At 39.1% G+C, this 19,082-nt stretch overlaps 1 protein-coding gene across 2 annotated transcripts; it reads right to left on the reverse strand.

The window, feature by feature from the left end:
• Positions 1 to 726: 726 nt before the first annotated feature.
• ZFAND1 (zinc finger AN1-type containing 1) lies at positions 727 to 11,001 on the reverse strand. 2 transcript variants are annotated; one of them, XM_028518949.2, is made up of 8 exons: positions 10,879 to 11,001; positions 8,617 to 8,659; positions 7,650 to 7,689; positions 5,236 to 5,363; positions 5,057 to 5,148; positions 4,212 to 4,333; positions 1,728 to 1,883; positions 727 to 1,630 (listed from the first exon to the last, which is right to left on the reverse strand). In XM_028518949.2, the coding sequence occupies exons 1-8, from the start codon at positions 10,931 to 10,933 to the stop codon at positions 1,460 to 1,462; spliced, it is 807 nt and encodes a 268-aa protein (XP_028374750.1). In that variant the 5' UTR covers positions 10,934 to 11,001; the 3' UTR covers positions 727 to 1,459. The 2 variants fall into 2 exon arrangements, with proteins under 2 accessions (XP_028374750.1, XP_035886956.1); XM_036031063.1 differs by having other exon boundaries at positions 1,578 to 1,654.
• Positions 11,002 to 19,082: the final 8,081 nt, after the last annotated feature.

Genomic DNA, 19,082 nt, shown 5'->3' on the forward strand with positions numbered 1-19,082 from the left:
ACATACTACTAAATTTGCTGATATGTAATTCTTTACATGCGTCAGCAAGAAGAGCCAGGTCTCTCCCATCAACAGTACTTGTGTCTTCTGGACAAACTTGCCCCACTATCTGGCAATGGACCTAACCATGGATGCCTACTGACACAGTCCTTCCTGTCGTGATCCTGGTTTCCTTTCTGTTTAGTCAGTGACAGGCCTGCTTCCATGTTCTCCCAGTGTAATTAAGTCTCTTTCAGCCTTATGTTCCCTCTTCTTACTCTCATTGGTACTTTTTCTGGTATATTTAGCTTTATATTCATGAGACATACGTTAACCCCCTACCATGTACAATAATTAATTACAGTAAATAATTATTACACATGCCGAGATATTTGTGTTAAAACTTTCTCGTGTATTTAAGGATTATTTCTACTTCTGATCATATAGTTTGTGATAAAAGAGCTATTGGAACAGAGCTATGCTTATGATCTATCTGCTCATTCGGTACTTGCCACACATTGGAATCAAATCCTTACACTTAGTAGGTACCTGAATAACTATACTAATAAATGAATGGATCATCAGCTAATGTAAGTCAGAAGCTATTTCCATTCTTTGCATGAAAATAGCACATAGAAAAAATTAAGAGAGAAAATGAATATTCCAAGTCTATTCCTTTAATTAAACCTAAAGCCACTGTACTTGTCCATGACAATTAAAGTAGAAAAGGGACAAAGAACAAATAAATCTTTTCTGTTCTATACAGCAGTCCTTTATTGAATGAGGATGGAATACATCAGTCAGAGCATCAATTTGTCAATAAAATGTGTCTACTTTTGCCATGTTTTTGCTTTGGTAGATATAAAGAGACTGTACTGAAGTTGAGCTACCTCATCTTTCTTCTCATTTGTAATATCCTTCATCAGTGACATGCCTCAAAGCAATTAAATTACACCAGGAAAATCATTTCCCCCTCCTAGGCCTGAAATTCCTCATCCAAAACTTTGACAAGTGAATGAGACAATCTCTCAGTTCCTCTGATTCATGTACACACATGAATTTATATATCATGAAGTAGGCACAAGGTAAAGCTATACTGCCTTGGCTATGGAACTTGCTTAAAGCAAAAATGATACGTGTACCCTCTAAGGACCAATTCTTTCTTCCTCAGCCAGAAGAATGGTAATGTCCCAAAAAGGACACCTGAACATTCAGTGCAGATGCAGACATCAATACCAACCCAATGAGACATACAGCTTTGTTGTTGTTATTATAGCACATTCTAGCAAAATCTAACAACAACTTGCTAATAATTAAATGTCAATTCATAAGCTTTAAAACAATTTTAATTTATAGAAAACTGGTAACATTATGATATAATAAAAAAATTAAAGCAACTTTTAAAAATAGAAATATGCATAGTATTCATAGTAAAAGAAATGACTTCACATAGAGGTTAGCTCGTTGAATCCTTGAATGACTATTCCAAGTAAGAATCAACATTTTTTAAAAACTGTTCTTCCTCATTAAGATATTCCAAGATAATGTTTCCACCATTATATAAAGGACAATCCTCCTTAGCAATCCACATTTCCAAAGTATGATCCAAGGGTAATGCTTCTCCTGAAGTCATGTGACATAACCTTAATTTCTGTTACAAGAGAAATAAAGCGTACTGTAATAAACAAAGATGCTTGTGTAGCACATCGTAAAGCTTCTAGGAAAAAGTTATTATAACCAGTTGTTACCTCGCCTGTTAATTTATTATTGTTATTTTTCAGGCTGGCTAAAGAAGCTGCCAAGTCAATGACCTTCCCAATGCTCCACTGGCGGCAGAAAAACATTGGTTTGCTCTTCTCTTTGCTTTCCTTGGGTAAGAAAACCTGCAAGTAAACTCTTTCTGTCTGTAAAAATAAAAAGTTAAAATACAGATTACATACATGAACTAGTTATCTGTTTTTATCTGGTGACATATCCTCCTCTCTTCTCCTGGTCAGAGGGATTACCCTCTAATGCAGAGCTCAGCATCCCCCTGAATTCATGAGAACAGGACTCAAGACTCTGCCAGGGTAATCTGTGCAAAGACAGGTATGTGACCTAAGGTAGGCCAATTAAGGCCTTTTCCTCGGATTTTATTTTCAAAAGCTGGGAGAGGGAAGGGAGAGCTCTTTTTCCAGAGTTTTTCAGTCTTTGAATTAAACTTGGAATTGCCTACAGCAATCCCCCAGGCCTCACAGCTATTCCTAAAAAAATGTGGAAAAAAAAAGTTTCCTGAAATGGGAGAGAATGAGTTTAATCCAGACAGAGAAGTCAAGGACACAATGGACTCATTCAACTGCATTTGATTCCTGGAATCTGGTCATCACTAGAGACCAGATCAGAGCCACTCCCCATCATATAAGGGAAAAAAATTGTTTTGATTAAACTACTTGGTATCAAGTTTCTGTCACTTGTGATTGAAAGATCTCTGAAACATAAAACATGTCTTTTCATGTGAAAGACCTCACAGCGTATTTAGAGACAGCAGGGCTTTTGAGAATAAAGAAACTAAAACAAGAAAATAGAAGAAATCAGACAAGTACCATATCAGTAAAACAGAAGGAGTCATAAATTTGGATGGTTTCTCTAATATTCTATACCCTATATGCTTCCTTATATTGTATTTTCTTGCTAAATTAATAAATGCAGGGCAAAAAAGAAATAAGAGCAAAGGTGTTTCGCCTTGGATCTTCCTTGATTCCTAAAAATAGCTTTAAAAAGTGCTGGCTTTGTAAAGGGAGATCTGGCCAGATCACTGGGCACAGATGAGGCACCCCAGAGATGTGTCAGGAATTGCTGAAGGTGGTGGGATTTAAGCCACAGCCAAAAGTGACTCCATTTCCCTGGGTGAGGGTAAACTAACAAGTGTATGATGCCCAGCCCCAGGAAGAGATGCTGTAACCCTGTGTGTAGCTAGAAAATCTTTCTACCCACTTCTGGATCATGGCAACTGGAGGAGGGGCAGAGATGCTGCACAGGCTGACATGTACCTGTCTACCAACACCCCCCCCCCCCCACTGGCTAGAAAAGTTGAATAATCCCACAGTGTACAGGATTTGGGGACAGAAGATTTAACCAGAGGGCACAGAGTCTTATTCCTTTTGCATTTCCCTTAATAGGGGACTTAAGAGTTGGAAAATTTTAGTTGCTAATAAGCTTAGTAATCAATGCATGTAAAAGCTTTTGTTCCAGGAATTGAAGGTATGACCCACCCTGGGTCCAGGAGACCATAAGGAGATCCACCTTTGTTCCTGAGGACTGCAAGCAATTCAAGATGATATCTGAGCCACTGTACTCCAGGGTAAGATGACCACCCCTGGAGTGTAGCTTAAGACCACCCCCCAGGACACAGCTAAGGATCACAGCCTGGGGCACAGTTTATGACCACCACCCAGGGCGAGAATGCCTAAGTTTTGTGTGTTTTTTTAACCCAATTAACTTTTCCCTGAATTCCAAACCCCTTACCTACACTTTGTTCTCCTTATAAAAAGAGCCATTTAAAAATGGAATTTAAGGTGGTCTATTAGAGTATGAACCTGCCACCTTCTCAGATCACTGGCCATATGAATAAATCACCCATAAAGATTCAATCGCTGTCATTGCTTTTGGGTTTGGTAGTGACAGGTAGCCCGAACTCTGGCATCTTCTCCGGTTTCACCCTCCCTCACCCAGTCAGGGTGGGCCGGAGTGTTTGTGAGACCCAGTGGATGTTGGCCCCGCTTGTGGCTCTCGCTGTGCCCTTCCTCACCCAGTTGGGTGTAGGCTGACAGGACATGTGCCTTGCTGGCAGCATTCCATGGGATGCTGTAGTTCCACTCGACTCCGCACTGGTCCTGGACTGTGTTCCCATTCTATTGCTCTGAGAGCAGTGCACGGACACACAGGCTATGAACATTCACGGACCCCAGGAGTGCAAGTAGCTTTGGATACCAGGGCCCCACTGTCAGAGACACTTGCAAGACAGGCTACAGTGATCTGGCAGTGTGCCCCATCCTGGGACAGAGAGGAAGCTGCTATTTCTATAAAGTGAAAAATCTCACAAAACTATGTATATTTATGTAGCAACACACCATGTAACACTAGGAATGATACACATCAGATTTAAGGTACTTATTACTAGGTGGGAAGGAGGAGTAGAGAGAGGCTTCAACTGTATCTAAACATTTTTGTTTTTCAAAGTCTCTAAGACCAACCTGTGGCAATGACTTATCTCCTTCAGCATGCATCTTCAATTTCATCAGTGCTACCTTTGCAGCTGTTGCACTATTTTTTGCACCCTTCCGTCGCTTAACTGCTGTCTCTCCTGTCTTGGAATCTAAGAAATAAGAATAAGCATATAAGCACATAAGAATATTTACATTACATTTTCCAGAGTTTTATTAATTATTACTCTATGGCTCCAAAATGTACACAAATTACACACAGTGGAGATATAAAGAGACGACATTCACTGTGTAGGTATGACATATACATGATCAATGGGAAACCACCACTGAGGTTGATTTAAGCAATCTCCACATCAAAGAACTCACTGTTATGTGCTTCTTTCCAGCTCAAGCCTATTTGATCTAATCTAAAGAGAACTTTAAGATTTGATTATAGAAGATTTTAATAAAGGTAGTATTCTTAACAGAGAATGAAAATTCTGCTAAATGAAAATACATTCTCTCCTGGTACCTCAGATCATCAGCAGCATTCAAAGGACACTGGACTAGACTTAAAATTTAGTCTTGAGAGACTACAAACCACTACTTGAGCCCCATTTCTAGTCGTGATGGTTATCCATCTGATCTAAGTGGCCCAGCAAGACATCTGGTAGGGAAGTTCCAAAGAATTTCTAAATTTTCTTTGGTCAGGCAGGCCTTGTGAGAAATACTGTTGCAAAACATATCATTGAAATCTGTTGTAAGTTGTAACCTTGGGGGCTGTTAACAACACCTTCCATACTGAAAAGCTGGCATAAGTAGCAGGAGCTTTGGAACTAGTAAGAATATATAGCAATAAGGGAAGCAATGAAATAAACTTTCATGATACTTGCCAATAATGTCTTTAACAAGTTTCTGAGTGGTGGCCATCCGAGGCTTAGGGATTTCCAGTTTTTCACATTCATGATCTGACTGATGACGGTGTCTATGAGTAACAGAAGAGTGACACTAATTCAAGTATTTGCATACAAATGAAACAGATATACAGAATTTTAATGATCTGAGTGATCACCTCAGGCAAAAATTCTTCTCACAATAAGGACAGATAACTGGTACAAGTTCTTTTTCAACACATTCCTTGTATGAGCATGGATAAGATGTGTGCATATCTGACTTCAGTCTCTCCTTGATTACAGTTACCTGAAAATGTAAAAAAAAAAAAAGGGGGGGTGTGATGGTATATTTCACATGGAAAGTAAATCAACAAATTTATTCTGGAAGGTTGCTTAAACTTATAAGAGCAACTTAGACACTCACACAACACAGATTATAATAAATATTTGTGAGAAATGATTATTGTGTTGTGGTCTACATTTTCATATTTTCCCTGCTGTGGTGTATTTGTCTTCTAAGTCAAGTTAAAATGACTATTCAGTTACTCTTTATAATTTCAGTCTTCTACTTTGTAACAGTCCAACACAAAGGTGCCTCCAATAATAATCCACTCATCATCCGCCCTCAAACAGCCACTCATACCTACTTTCTACACCAACTTGAAGTAAATATATATGTGAATACTTAAGAATTATGTTTACCCATGATACAGAAGGTTAAAGGCAATTTTCATAATGATATACTATATTCTCAATGGTTTAATATTGTATTGCCAGCAAATATTACATCAGAGGAAGATGAGATTTTATAAGATCAGCCAGGCTATTTTGAGTACAGGTGACCCCCACTATTCAAAAGCAGCTCAGCACTCCCACGAAACCTTCATAAGCCAAAATGGCTTAAAGCGAAGAAGCAATTGCCACTAATTTATATGGTAAATTTTCCTAGTGTTCCCAGAACACAGAATGGGTCTCCCAAATGCTCAGACTCCATTCAAAGCTATGGGGGCTTAATGCTGATGCCAAGTGTGGTTCTTGGAGAAGGATCTTGGTGGGACCACTCTCATAGGTTGGAGTGAGTGCTGCCTGTACAGTGAATGGCTCACTATAAAACAAATGCTAAACACTACCTTCCCTTTTTGTCTTTTAAAATAAAAGTGAAAAAATCCTTTTTGGATTTCTTTCAGTTAGCAAAAACAGATACTAATGTGAGTTTTTCATGAAAGTGAACTTTCAAAACAGGTGGTCGGGGGTGGGGGGTTGAGGAGGAAACCTGTATTAAATAACTGTTTCTAGAGTTGCATGAACTTAAGGAAATAACTGCTTGAAATATACAATAAAAGGGCATCCTTCTATATCAATGATAGTTACATCTTGTTCAAACTGAATTAACTATTTTTCCAAATTTGTTCCAACAGTCTTAATGTAAATGATTTTTTTTCACTAATTAGGGAGAGCTAATTGAGAGACTGTATGAGAGACATTCTTAAGAAATCAAATATCACAAGAAAAAGGAAAACACAGGACATATTCACAAGCTATGTAAGAAACATCATTATGTTTACTATAGGACTCTAAATGAGAGTATTTCCTTCCAATTAATCCTATGTAATGCCAATATGTTCATTAATTTTTAGTTTCCTCAAATAAATCATCTAAACTTCATAGGACCAGATTTTGACTGAAGCTCATTTAAATTTAATTTTCTGTAATTGAGAGAACAGATGTAAAAATCCTTGGTAAAGTGGAACGTAAATGGTGGCCAGGAATAAATGTCCACTGCAAAGTGTGAGGCAAACGCTTCTTTCCAAATTGAGTGAATTCAGTTATAACTTCCTGCCTCTTTCTGACTCAAGGGAGATAGGGCTGTCAAATTTGAGAAAACTACTTGAGGTGTGGTGGACTCAGCTTTCTCTTTTTTTGTTTTTTGAACTGAACTTATACATAAAGGAGGTAGCCTATGCTGGTCCAGCACTGCTGTGACTGACAGGCAATGGCTTTCCTCTGAAGATCTATTGGGCTCTCACTAAGCTTTACCATTCACTTTATCTTTTATCAATAATAAAGATGATATTTTGGTTCCTATCTGCCAGACCTTTTGTTAATCTCTCCATTTGGTCAGAATTCAAATGGGTTGTTATTGGACCATAGGTTTGTTACTGGGTCTAAGGCTGACTGAGTCAGAACAATTTATTGCCACCAAATCCTGTGGTGCCAGGCACCAGTAAAAATGGTGCCTGGCACCAGTAAAAATGAACACAGGAATAAAGAAAACTGGGAGGAATATATGGTGAGGATGTTAATTCCATTTTAGATCTGTAAATACAGGGCCTAAAGCTGCAAGTAAGCCACCTAAACAGAACTGAAGTGTAAAGAAATAAAAATTATAAGGATAAAAATGTATAAATACCAAGTAGAATGATTTTTCTTTTAAACTGAGAAAAATAATATAAATGAAGCAAAAACCTCTTTGCATAACGAGTTCAGTACTCCAAATTTTAATCTGTTGTACACTGATGGTTTGAAATATCTTTAAAATCTGAGAAAAAGTACATAAATACAAATGTGTTATTAGGCAGAACTATTAACATACCTCAGGACAGCTGTGTGACTCTCTGCTTCTGTGTTCAAGGCTTAAGTAATTTTAAAAAACAGTATTTATTTAAATGCAATCAAAAATGTAAAGATAACTGCAATAATCTGGGATATTTCAAGGGTTAGTATCCTTAAGATTAATTACATTTATACTACATTAAGAACTAACTCTACATATAAGGACAAACTGAATACCAGATAAACATAGAGCAGCTACTGTCTCAAAAGTTTTAAAACACAACTATTCAACTTCCATGTGAATAAAAACAATTCACTACTCTGAATTATCTTTACTCTGAGTGCTTTCAAGTATGAAAAAACGATCTATTGATTCCTTTTATTTCTCAAAGCCATCATTAATAAAAGGTCAAGGAAGAGCTTCTAGTTCTGATTTTAAAATGTTACTTTACTTCTAATAAATCTTTCTGAATTATCTTCTTAAAAGAATTTATTCTTTCACTGTTTTGTTTAATAAATGTCTGATATATGAAAGTAGTTGCAAAGAAAATACATTTTCCAAAATCCCTGGTTAGTTCCCAGGTTTTTTACTTTGTATGTTATGTGTGGACAAAGTCACGTGATCCAATTTAAGACTGTATGGGTTGGGCTATTTTCATTTTATTAACTAAAACAAACAGAAATAATCGTAACTGGATTTTTTCTTCTGTATCCTTTATATTGTGGACATGTTTTCTCCTGGTAATTAAAAGACACAAATACAAGTTTTACATTAAAAAAAAATCACACAGAAATAATGCCATCTAATAAGTTAAAAAATTAGTCAATATATGTACAAATAGTCAAGGTCTATGAGTAGGCTGTTTTTTTCAAAATGATTATCCTAATGAATATCAAACATCAATGGCTAAAGTAAGAAGTGTTTTAAATCATTCTGCTGTCCAGTAATAAACCTCATATTATAAACACTAAAATTACTCTCAAGTCCACATAAAAAAGTAACTTACCAAAATATTCCTGAACAACCATCACATACAAATGGAAGAAAATCTAAAATTGAGGGAAAATGTCATATGTACTGGTCAGTGTTTGGTTTTGATTTAATTTTCTTGAGCATAAGGAATCTTCAAGTCCTGAACTACCTCCATAGAAGAACTTTCAATTTCGACCAATATGCTAGTATAGCAAATAGTGGTTAAACAAAAGCCATCACAACCTCAATTACTTCTGGGAGAAAATAACTAGATTATCAGGAGATAAATGTTACTTGTAGTAGCATACTAAATCCACAAAAATTTTGTTTTGGTTTATTTGTTTTTGTTTCCTAGATTTAGTAGGTGTTGTTTTTGAAGACTGCATACTGCAAAAATCCTGCATTTTAAGTGAAAAACCTGGGTATCAATTCTGATTTCACTGCTTACTAATTCAGCAATGTTAGGCAAGTTACTTAATTGTAGAGCTTTGGAGATTTTATACAGAAATATATATTATAGTAGAGTGTATTATGTATGTAAACACACATATATATGCACAAAACCAAAGTTCTTATTATTAGGTAATGTAGGAATAAATATAGATATAAGTATAAAGTATCTGTGTGTATATGTGTATGTATCTATGCTATATGCTGTATCAACTTCACAAAGTGATTAAAAAAGCCAAATGATATATATAAAAGGTATGGATAGGACAGTAACTATAATTTCTAAAGATAATTACAATTAATTTGTCTTGAATATATTCAATCTGAGAAAAAATCCTGAGACTGGGAGCTATTTTTAAAGAAATTCCAGAAATTCAATAGGTTGATTTGATACTGCAAAATTTAATCTTGAATTATGTTTTCCCTTGATGTTGGGGAACAACGAAGCTAGAACTGACTAGCTAACAACTAAGTAAGTAACAGAATTTTTAGAAAGTACAGGGAAGTATCCATTTCCAGATGTGGCAACTCACTACTAGTCACCAGACACAATCAGTTACTCTCTGAATTATTTCCAATGTACTTCATATTATAGTTTACAGCCAAGTAAGGCTGGATATATCCAATCACACCATTTTTACAAAGTGAAAATAAAAAAAACACATTGCACTGTAGAGTAAGCTGCAATTTCCCCCTCCAAAGATCTCATTCTACAGGTTATCTCAGCAGGCAACAGAAAGAAGGGATCTTTTTATAACAGAAAGGGACCTCTGGGTAATTGTGGGACAAGAGGGCCCAATTACAGTTCTTCCTTCACCTATGCACTGGGCTTAATGAACTGTGTCATTTTTGATCTGACTACAGGATTTTGTGAGCATGTTTCATACCAAGCAAGTCTAGCAGGGATGCTGTCTTTTTGTCCACAGCCCATAGCAGGTATCACTCATCAACTGCGCCACTCCCGCTAAACTCGGCTGAACCTCAGATTCCTTCTCAATTGACTCAGATACCTGCTGTCAATGACAGAAGAGGCCGCAAGGGGAGATGAAACCTAACTGCCGCCCGCTTGTAGTGTGAGCCAAATGTGATTGCGCACGTATGGATTGAAACCCAGGTACCAAGGACTGAGCTTGTTGTGTGCTTTCAATTTTTTAGGAGTTCGCCTGCAGGAGACCTGTGAAATCCTTAAAGCTTGGGACACACTGCCCTGAGCTAGCAATTGGATGGGCTCTGTTGATCCCGGGTCTCCCAGGTCAAGGGACAGAGACTACATTATTATTAATGCTCTAAAATGCAGCTTCACTACCAGCGTGACAAAAAGCCTTATGTAGTCCCAGCCCAAACTAGCTGCTCCACAGATATTTGCTGGTTGGGTGACAATCAAAATGCAAGACTGCCAGAGCTGGGAGAGTTGATATCCTGGCGGGATAGTTTGAGGATCAGAAACCCTTAGAGAATATGGTAAAAGCTAAGGGCCTTCGCACTATAAGCTTGCCTCTAAGAGGCCCATAAACCAGGGATAAACTGATTTCGCCTGCTGCCTTCGCCTGACATTAAGTAACAGAATAAAAAAGAAGTCTGGGAAAGAAAACAGGATTGCCCCAACCTGCTGTGCAACCTGCTGTGGCAGGGCCAGCTCCAGCCTCCCCCCGCCCCGTGCGACTTTTCGGTGAGCGCGCTCAAAAACGTTTACACACAACGCCAGGCTCCCAACCAAGGAGACGGCGAAGCTCCCAGAAGCACCAACGAAAGTCGCTGCACAACCCAGCGGGCGCGTGTGCCCAGGCTGCCCCTCTCCCTCCGCCACTGTCCGAGGGGCCGGAAGCAAAGCCGATTCCGCCGTCACCTCGCTGCCGGCAGTGCTCCAATTGGCAGTGTAGCCCGATGTCCAAATCCGCCATTTTGCAGCACCCCTAGGGGAGAGGCTGAAAGCATGGGCGAGGCCACCGAGCTCGTGGTGCTTGCTGGGAACCTGGAGGACCCGGGGCCTAACACCGCAAGTGGGGCGGGGCCAGGGCCGGAAGCTGCCAAGCTCCGTGAGTGCTAGGAGTCCTGAGTGTTTGCCTTCAGGCGCCTAGTTAACCCAAAGAAAAGTGCCGGTAGACCCTGTTTTTCCCAGACGGGAGGTCCTCACACCCAGTCCGTTAGGGAATACTCACCTTGCGTCCTGGAGGATTGCATGCTACAACCAGTATTGCGGAAAGCCTTGCAAGGATTGTCTTTGTTATTATTAGTATAATTCTAGGAACTAGCACAGTGCCCAGCACAGGTATTTACAAGAGTCAAGAGAAGTAGAGCACATGGGTCGTGTGATTCCTGATTCCACCTACACCAGTGTTACTTGATTATATAGTTTAAAGTAAATGCCCTTTGTGAGGAAGATATTAGGCGTTTTTATAAAATAAGGTTTTAAGTTTTTTCTTACCTTTTAAATAATTTTTCGTAGAAAAAGTTCCCGAGTAAGTACTGAACCGCAGAGGGTTTGTTAGCCCAGACACATTACACCACCACCTGAAGCAAGCTGACAGGATTCCTTTGGGAGGAGAGGAGTTCCGCGTGCTTGATGAGCCATTTCAAAGGAACCTAGGGAGGAGAGGGTCCTCTAGGGGAGGTACAAATAGATGCCATTCACGTGATGAGAGTCAGAGTGCATAAGTGATAAAACTCCTTAGGACAGGAACTGGAAAAGTAGTCAGTGCCTCCTGGATGACTTTGGGTATTCCAGTGCCTGCCATAAGACCTTTGGTTGTCCCAATTCAATATTCACTGAGGAAGGGGGAAAGGTGGGCTTGGGAAACAGGTATCATTACTTAAGGTTTTGCACTTGAACAAATCTATTTAAGAAATCCATCTCAGACTTGCTTGGATCTCTGAAGACACTTTAGATTTTAGATCTGGAAGAAACCTAAGGTATCATCTAGCTATCTCAGCCTCCCTAGTTTTGTGCCCCACCTTGCATCTGGGACACATTGCTTTTAAAGAGAGAGGGGGAGGGAGGGAGAGAGGAGGAGGGGGGGAGAGAGAGAGAGAGAGGGAGAGGGGGAGAGAGGGAGAGAGGGAGAGAGGGAGAGAGGGAGAGAGGGAGAGGGAGAGAGGGAGAGAGGGAGAGGGAGAAAAACATCCATTGGTTGCCTTCTATGCAGCCTGATGGGGGTAAAACCCTGGGCATATACCCTGACTGGGAATCAAACCCGCAAATATTCAGTCTATAGGACATCACTCCAATCAACTATGAACCACACCAGCCAGAGCAGCTTTTCTTTTTTAAGATGAGGAAACAGGTTCATAGACATTAAATGATTTGTCCAAATTAGTGAAAGAATCAGGACTAAAATCCACGTGGCAAAGACTTACGGCATTCTTGAATCTAATAATTACTGGCTTACCTAGATTTTGTATGTTTATTTTATTTGATTGTGTCAATCATTTTCAGGTTTTCTAGAATTGTGCTGTTTTCTAGAAATCACTAAATAAATTTTAATTTACTAGAATGTTCTAAGTAGGTGGCAAATATATATTTTATCAGTCCAATCATAATGGAAATATTTTTATTTTTTCAGTTCACTTAGATGGGAATATAGGTATCAAATAATTAGAGTAGCCGAGACTGCAGTTGCTAGCTCTTCCATATTTACTTAGTCTCCTTTGCTGATTTCTCTCTAGGTGCTACTTGTACATGCCTATTTCCCCATAATTTTGTCTTTGGTCCCTTTATCAGTTTACATCTTCATACTAGGAAATTCCTATGATTCTGTTGTAGGCAGTCAGACAGACATGAGCAAGGACGATATGCCAGGTATAGAAGGTCACCAGGGTGGAAATCCCTGGGTGCCGGTCAATGGCAAAACTGGGAAAACAAGGACTTCACCCCCAAGGTAACCTTTCCTCCCCTAGCATATCAGCTGGTCATGCAGCTCAGACTCTTCCCTGATATTTCCTCCCCTAGCATGTTGCTAGCATGTGGGTTAGACCCTCTTCGAGGGAGAATGAATAAAGGGGCCAGAGAATAACCCTTAAGCATTAAGATTCCTGGACAATGAGGTTGTGACTCGCATCAAATACATGTACACTTCAGATATGTTTTGATTTTAAGGCCCTAAAAGGCAGTAAAACCAGACAACCGACACTGGCTAACATCAGGACCAGCTGCACTAATGACCCCCTGCCCTGGTGCTGACCAATCAGTAGAGACCACAGCCCTGAAAGGACACACCTGGAAAAGCCAATGACTATTCTGTTGAGATCATCCTGTGGAAACTTCCCTAAAATATCTGTCCTTAAAAGCTTTTAGGATGAAGGACCCAGAATGCTCACCCTCCTGGGAGCATGCCCTGTCTTTTCCTACCCCCTCTTCTTCCCACCAGGTGCATTATCATTATCTTTCTCTCTCCTAAGATTCAAGGCCCTTCTTTTGTCCCTGCAACTTGTTTCCTGAGCCCATTTCTTCTACCACTCACTTCTTCTACCTCTGTGACTTTCTAAATAAACTTTCTTTTACAGTTTGAGTCTTGGCTCTGAATCCTTTCCTAGCCAGAATTCAAGTACCAAGTGTGCTGAACCAAGGTCCAGTCTGACCCAACTGGTCTAATACCTGGTGCTGTTCTTGTAACTGCCGACAGTTCCAGTGACTCCCATATCCGTACTCTCATCCCAAAGAATTTTCTCCCAAGCTGGAGGTCTCTATTTCCATCTGTTGGTTAGACATATTCACTCGATGTCATTTGTCATGTAAAACTCCAGTCTAAAATGGAATGCTTTCCTACCACATCATCCTCTCCCTAAGGAAGGCAGTCTACCACCTTGCCTTTCTTACTTCTCCCAGGGAAGTATCTATTGAACTGTCAGTTGTACCATAGAAATGTCTCTCAACCTGTACTCTTCAATTTTCCTATTTCCTCCCCTAAAACTCACTTCCTTCTGCCATTAGCCCTCCGTTATTCACAAGATTCCTTAGCTTAGAGAAGAGCAGCTTTATTGATAACATTTTTACAGTTTCAAGCATTGGACTTTCCACTCTCCAACCATTTCCTGAATATACCTTCCAGCTCTTTCATTTGTCCACATTTTTGCACATGCATTTTCTTTTCTCTGAGTGTTCTCTTTACTAGAGTTTCCTAAACTTTCTTGAAAATGAGAGTCAGGCGGAGTGTTAATTAATAAATACAGCTGCCTATACCCCTGGCAAGCTATGTTTAAAAATTCGACTTTAAATTCATTTTTATCATCAGACCAGCTTAGAAAGCAGATTTCTCTTTTATCCCTTTAGAATGGAATTTCTTTCTTACCCCTTCATAACGTGATTTTGTTATCCTTTCATCTGGAAAGTGCTGAATGCATCAGCAAAATTCAGTCCTTTAGGACATCATGCACCTACTCCGGCAATACTTCCTACGTACTTTTCTTACCAACACTAATCAGATAGTATAATTTATCTGACCAAGTGGCTTATATTAGCTGTATAATAACATCTGCCTCAAGTCAATTCAGCAAATGTTTGGGCAATCTGTTCTTTATCAGATACTATTCTAGGTTTGATACAGATTGAACAAGACCTGGTCCCTGACCTCAAGGAGCTTACATGGACTACAGAGCAATACCTCTGCTTGGCATTAAATGCTTTCAGATCTTGGCCCAGCCTGCCTGTCTCTCATTCAGTATCTCTCACATGCCTCTTTCTACTTTGTGCTCCCTATGGCCACAGGCCATTTACACCTGTTGTTTCTTCTACTTAGAGTGCCCTTCTCCCCATTTGATCTAATTTGTTTTTACTTTCCTTTAGCTGTCACCTCAAGTATCTTTTCCCTAGGAAATTCTTTGTTTTCCAGTATTAGGACACATCCTGCTCTTACTACATTCACTTCATATCTTCTTCAAAGCATTTATCCCAGACTTGATTTAGTATTTTTTGTATGAGTATTTGCTTAGATTTGTCTCCCCCTCCAAGATGTAAGCTCCATGAGGACAGGGACCATGTCTGTTTTTCTTGTCTATTGTAGTTTAATTGCCCTGAGTCTACTTTTAGATATAAAATAAATTTTTATTGGATAAATGAATGATTTTTTCCTAATTCTTCTATGTATGAGCAAAATTGAATTACTACAGGTTTCTTGTACATGCCCTTGGCTTCCTCACCTCTGGGTCTTGTGCTGCCTTCTCTGCCACAGAATGTCCTTTCTCCTATCTATACAAAACAAATTCCTACCCAAGCTTGAGAGCCAAATTCAAATTTCATCTCCTCTCCAAGGCTTTCCTTTATTCCTTCCACTGCAAAGGAGTCACTCCTTTTGGACTCTTATTATGTTCTAGCAATACTTCTCTATTAAGTATAGTTATTTCAAAATATTATTACAATTGTTCTTATGTATATCTTCTCCTATAAAGGCTGTAACCTTACAGGCCATAACCGCTTTGATGGCTGGGCTGATGTTTCATTCATCATCATAATTCTTTCAATCTGTTATGATGCCATTCAATCTGGTCCCAGAATGAAGACACGTGGAATAGACCTCAACCCAATCCACAACATGGAACCAAGCTTAGTCAACCCACAGCATGAAGAAAAGCTACCCAGACAATCCTTTCCTAGCCCAGCCAAATTTCAATAGACCTGGAGGTCTGTGAGCTTCAGTATAAATGCTTAGGGTTATAAGTCCTGGAGTTTTGGTATGTTTTGTAACAGCATCCTCATGGCAATATCTCACTAATATATAGGAAATAAATAAAACAAATAAAAGGCAAGATATTCAATAATTCACATAACAAATAATTTCTCTTTTTTGTTTTTCAGTTTATCTTGTACACCATGATCTAAATCAAAGTTTCACCATGAGTGAATAAAACGGGTGTGTGAGTCAGCATTCCAGAAAAAGAAGAGTAAGAATGTGCCTGGTGAATTTGAGGTAGGATGGGCAGACCAAAGGGGGCAGGCCAGGTTGGCTGGAGCAGAGTGGACCAGTGGGAGAGAAGAGATTGGACAGGGAGCTACTGGTGATGTGAGGGTGAGGATTGGTAGCACTTCATGGAGGGACTTGAAGACATTTGTGAAGACCTTTAAGTCTGGAATGAAGTGGGAAGTCAGTGGAGGGTTTGACCCTGGCTCATTCTGCAGGGAGTCAGCAGCAAGGTCAAGGTGGACCTCCTAAGGGAGGTCAGTTGGAAGTCCACTGTGATATGTAGCAGAGAGCCTAGAGTGGGTTGGAACAGGATGTGTAGCAGTGGTGGTAGTGGTGAGGGGTCAGCTGTGTAGTAATGAGAGCCCATAAGGTTTGCTGATGTGTTGGATGTGGGGTGTGAGAGGAAGAGAAGGGACAAAGATGACTCTACGGTTGGTTTGAGCAAAAGGAAAGCTATCATTATTAACAGAGAGATAATCTGTGTGTTTCTTGACTAGATCCAGTATCTCATGGGATTGTATTTGGGTATAATGAAATTCTACAGGGAAAGGAAAGTGTAAGAATCAACGTTGGGTAGGTTATTCAATACGGATAATATTGAAGTAGAGGGTTATGTCTCATTTTATATTCACTAAGTGGTTGGTGTAGAAAACAGTTTACAATCAAATCTGATAATCCTTTGATTCTGTAATTTTTTTTTCTTGTCGGGGGTAGACAGAGAAAAGAAAAAAACATGAATGAAAAGCTATGCAGGCAAAACTCAGTCACAGGCACCATATATCTTCATTGCGAATTAGGGCAATACAAGTTATTTCTGAAATATTATTATTTTTCATAACGGCTACTTTTGTACTCATCGTGATATAATAAATATTTGGTTCTAAGACAGAATTGCTGATGAAAAGAATGTGTACATGCTTGTTGAGCTGCTTAGTAAATAACTATTTGATGATGATTCTGCTGTGTGTTTAAAGGGCAATTCTTCTGTTGTTTTAGAGAGTTCATTTGGCATTCTAAAAATGGATGTAATTCTAAGGGGTGGTCAAAATGTATCAATTAGTTTGACATCTAGGTCTTTTAAACAGATCTATAAATTTCCAATTTCCTTCACCATCTTACCCATGGTAAATTGTCCTGAACAAGACCATTCTTTTAAATAACAGCCTCCTTATTAGCTGAGACCAATTGAGATTAGAAAATGAAAAATATACAAGATGCTGAGAACTCTTCATGAAATCACATTTGTAGGATGAGTATTGAATGAAGAGTAATGTATTATTTTTCAGCTTCTACATCATTGATTTAAAAATGTATTCTCTATATTTTATTGCTGGATTAAGCACTAATATATATTTGGATTGTTTGCTTGCTTGCTTGAAAGTATTATCTTTTCTCTACTGAGTCTATGTATTAATGGAAGGGAATGATTTTTAATTCAAATATTTCTTGCTTTGCATACCACATGTGTTTCAGAAAGTACTACACACTAAATTGGGTAAAACTGATTCCTTTTCCATTGAATTATAAATTCATGATTATTTTTTTGCTCAAATATCCAATTGATTTTCATTTTCTCTTCAGATAAAACACAAGATCCTTATTAGCACATCCTGTGGACCCTGGACTCTGTCTACCGTTACAGACAATCTCACAGCACTCTCCTCTTGTTTCCAAGCCCCAGCTATCTTGGTCTTCCTTTGAACCCTAAGATTTTAGACTCAAGATTTGGGTGTATGTTGTCTACAGTTTCAATTCTCTAACACTCTGTGCTTAATGCCGCCCCCCCCCCCCCCAACTGCCTGCCCTCCACGTAGCACATATAGGACATTACTTTCTTAATTCATTGTCTGCCTTCCCTCAACTAGAAAGTAGGATAAAAAAAATGCATGGGTTTCTGGATTTTCTTGCTGCTGAATCTCTAGCATCTAGAACCGGGTTGGGCTTATAATATTATAGTATGCACCCAGAAAATGATGTTACTGCTGTCACTGAAAGATAAGCTTTTTTAGAGCAGACTACACTTGTATGCCCAACACCTTATAGATAGATACATTTGGTAAAGTTTGGTTAAACTGACTAGCAACATGAACCAGAGCAGAATACATGCTGTTTCTCAACTCTCAGGGGGCTTACAATCTAACCCAGAAAATATGTTCCAAACAGATTCATAAAATATTCAGACAATAATAAAATATAATACTTATTATGGTTTACAATACAGAGAAGATTAGAGCAAAATACATGTTACAGATCTTAAGCGTTTTGGATGGCCAGACAGAAGATGACAAGAAGTGGTTGGCTGTGGTTCTTGAGAAATGATAAGGTCGTATGTTTGAGTGTGTAAAAGGTAAACCAATGAGCCTCCTATGAAAATGTCCAATTTCTTTGGCAAAATTTGATTCTGGCTATTCCAGTGTTGGATAAAATGGGCCAACCTGCTGTTTCTGTGTTAGTATAATGACAAATTAGGTTATTGATCTTGGGTATTAGGGTGTATTTGTTATAGTAATGGATGCTTTTTTCCTCTTTTAACAACTAGTGGTTAGCTAATGATCACAAATAGGTTCTGATGATGTTGGGTAATTGCTCAAATAGGGCTGAATTATGTGGGGTACATAACAGCCCTTGAAAACCAGAACACAGACTCAAGTCCCCATTCCATTTCTTGGTGGCATGCTCAGTGTCAGCTGTAGTCATTACATATCGGTGTCCTTTCAGCTTACCAAACTCTGTTTGCAGGTGGGACTGAGATGGTGAGCCCGAATAAAAGAATGTTTCTTTTCTCTGGGACATTTGCTTGTTTTGTTATTTAGGTGTCTCTGTAAATGCATCTGAGGTAGAGCCAACCAAACACAGCAGCCCCCATTAAAAGTGTTTGCTACACTAACCATCATGCTGAATGCTTCAGATTCCTGATTACAGAATTGAATGGAACAACCAAACTCACTCGGAAGTCCGGAAGAGATGACCACCTTTCAGTCACTTCAAACTATGTAAGGATGATGTAGAAATGGCCCATGCCCACAGCAACGAGGCACACTGGGACCTGCCCAAATTCCTCATCTGCAAACAAGTCCCACAGACCAGCTGCCTCTAGCTGAGCCTCCTACCCCACACTTGCATCACAGTAGCAGAACCCTCCACACACTCATACCCA

Source organism: Phyllostomus discolor, chromosome 7 (assembly GCF_004126475.2).
Source record: "Phyllostomus discolor isolate MPI-MPIP mPhyDis1 chromosome 7, mPhyDis1.pri.v3, whole genome shotgun sequence".
Lineage (NCBI taxonomy): Eukaryota > Metazoa > Chordata > Mammalia > Chiroptera > Phyllostomidae > Phyllostomus > Phyllostomus discolor.

Excerpts from the sequence above, each read along its gene's own strand:
- ZFAND1 (XM_028518949.2), bottom strand. The coding sequence starts at position 10,933 with ATGGCGGATTTGGACATCGGGCTACACTGCCAATTGGAGCACTGCCGG. Across the intron at positions 7,690-8,616 it reads GGTTGTTCAGGAATATTTTG|CCTTGAACACAGAAGCAGAG; the intron begins GTAAGTTACTTT and ends AAATTACTTAAG. Across the intron at positions 4,334-5,056 it reads ACTTGTTAAAGACATTATTG|ATTCCAAGACAGGAGAGACA; the intron begins GCAAGTATCATG and ends CTTATTTCTTAG.